Raw genomic sequence first — 1,598 nt, 5'->3', positions numbered from 1 at the left:
TTATCTCACATAAGACGTATTACAGTGACGATCACTCACTAACAGCTAAAATGATACTTTCGATGTCACCTGTAGTTTGTGATGAGTGAATTATTAACTTCATTCTAGATTGTATTGATTAATATGATGGATGTTGATGTCATCTATGCAAGGCTAGCTGTAAACTATGGGCAATTTTGCAATTCTCATGCCTGTTCCTTCAGGGGTTAATGCAGGTAGGGTATCATGGCTAGGACGATCAAGGTAATTTATGAGTGAATGACAATATTGCCGACTGAAATCGATTGTATTGGGCGGCTATCATACGCTTTCCAATCCATTTTCTACTTCTACCTCGTTGAAGGCAAGGTTTACAGTATACAATCAGCAAGTACTCCATAGATTATCCTTCTTTTCAGTTTAAAATCTTGTCCTGGCTGTCTTGTGAAGCTTACGCTATCTCCATTCTATCCCCACTGCACGAATGAACCGGTTAAGGATCAACAGCAGACGAGGCTAAAATGAGAGTCATTGTTGATTTCATTACTTTGTGGCCAGTACAGCCTATTAACCTTGGATAGGAAGCATTGATGAAGACTGGCACAATTTCATGTGGAACGATAGTGTCATTGACATACACTGTAACAAAATATTTACCGTAGTTACACTGACTAATCTATCTTGTAGAGTAGAAGGATTACCAGACTAAAGGATGCATTTACTCTACATTGTGGTAATGCATACCATGACCCTGCTATTATTAGTATAGTCTTACTCCTCATATTAAAAGTATCTTTAATTCAAATAGAGAGGAATTGGTTCGATTTCTCTGCAAGTCCCTGATCAAGTCGAGGTTGAGTTTTTTGCAGCATGATCACTCTTGATCAGGGAATAACTTCCGAGCACCATACCAGTGCCATAAAAGTAAACTAAACGATGCATTGACTGTACAGTACTGTGATAATCTATGCCTTGAGCATGTTGTATCGTTGCAGTCGAGTGCCATGTCGGAAGCTACCTCAAAATAGAGAGAAATTGTCTCTTGCATTTCTTTTGTAGGAAGCGCTGATCAAGTGGAGGTTTTGTTGCGCTTTCGCAGTCATGCACTGTCTAGAAGACCAGTAGGACAACAGCATAGCAAGGCCTCTAAAATAGCTGAAAGATGTTCACTGTTCAGCTATAGTGTCACCTTAAATTATATCATTCAATTTGGAAGAAATATACTTTCAAATGAGCTCATAATCCAAGCAGATAGATCAGTCCAACCTAGAGCAATTCGCTCTTGATGTTTTGATTTGCCATACAGTATTGAGAAATTGGATTTCGGTCCACTTTCCAATCCATGCCATCCGACAGTGGCGCATGTGCAGTCGGTGGAAGCCTTGTATAAGTCACGTGCCATGGTGGTCAATCTTCAGTCCTGTAGTTGCGTATAAGCGACCACCAGACCAGTGACGTCATCGAGTGTGATCGAGGTTCTTGGTTTACGTCACTGTACTAAAATTAGAACATTACCGTACTCGACCGTTGGGGTTTCACTCGGCCGTGGTACAATACTGTCACGCGCGAATGACGTCACTTGAATCGTGTTGACTCTCAGTCAAGTCATGGAAGACTGT

General features: G+C 40.9%; 1 protein-coding gene across 1 annotated transcript; it reads right to left on the bottom strand.

The window, feature by feature from the left end:
• Positions 1-153: 153 nt before the first annotated feature.
• On the bottom strand, positions 154-1,381 carry TRIADDRAFT_60608 (uncharacterized protein; the record flags this gene model as incomplete). Its single annotated transcript, XM_002116526.1, has 3 exons — positions 154-229; positions 552-618; positions 1,204-1,381. 3 exons carry the CDS (start codon positions 1,379-1,381, stop codon positions 154-156), a joined length of 321 nt encoding a protein of 106 aa, XP_002116562.1.
• Positions 1,382-1,598: the final 217 nt, after the last annotated feature.

This window comes from Trichoplax adhaerens, genomic scaffold (assembly GCF_000150275.1).
Source record: "Trichoplax adhaerens TRIADscaffold_16 genomic scaffold, whole genome shotgun sequence".
In the NCBI taxonomy this organism is placed as follows: domain Eukaryota; kingdom Metazoa; phylum Placozoa; class Uniplacotomia; order Trichoplacea; family Trichoplacidae; genus Trichoplax; species Trichoplax adhaerens.
Note: the sequence above shows the minus strand (reverse complement) of the source record. Positions and strands in the feature narration are given on the sequence as shown.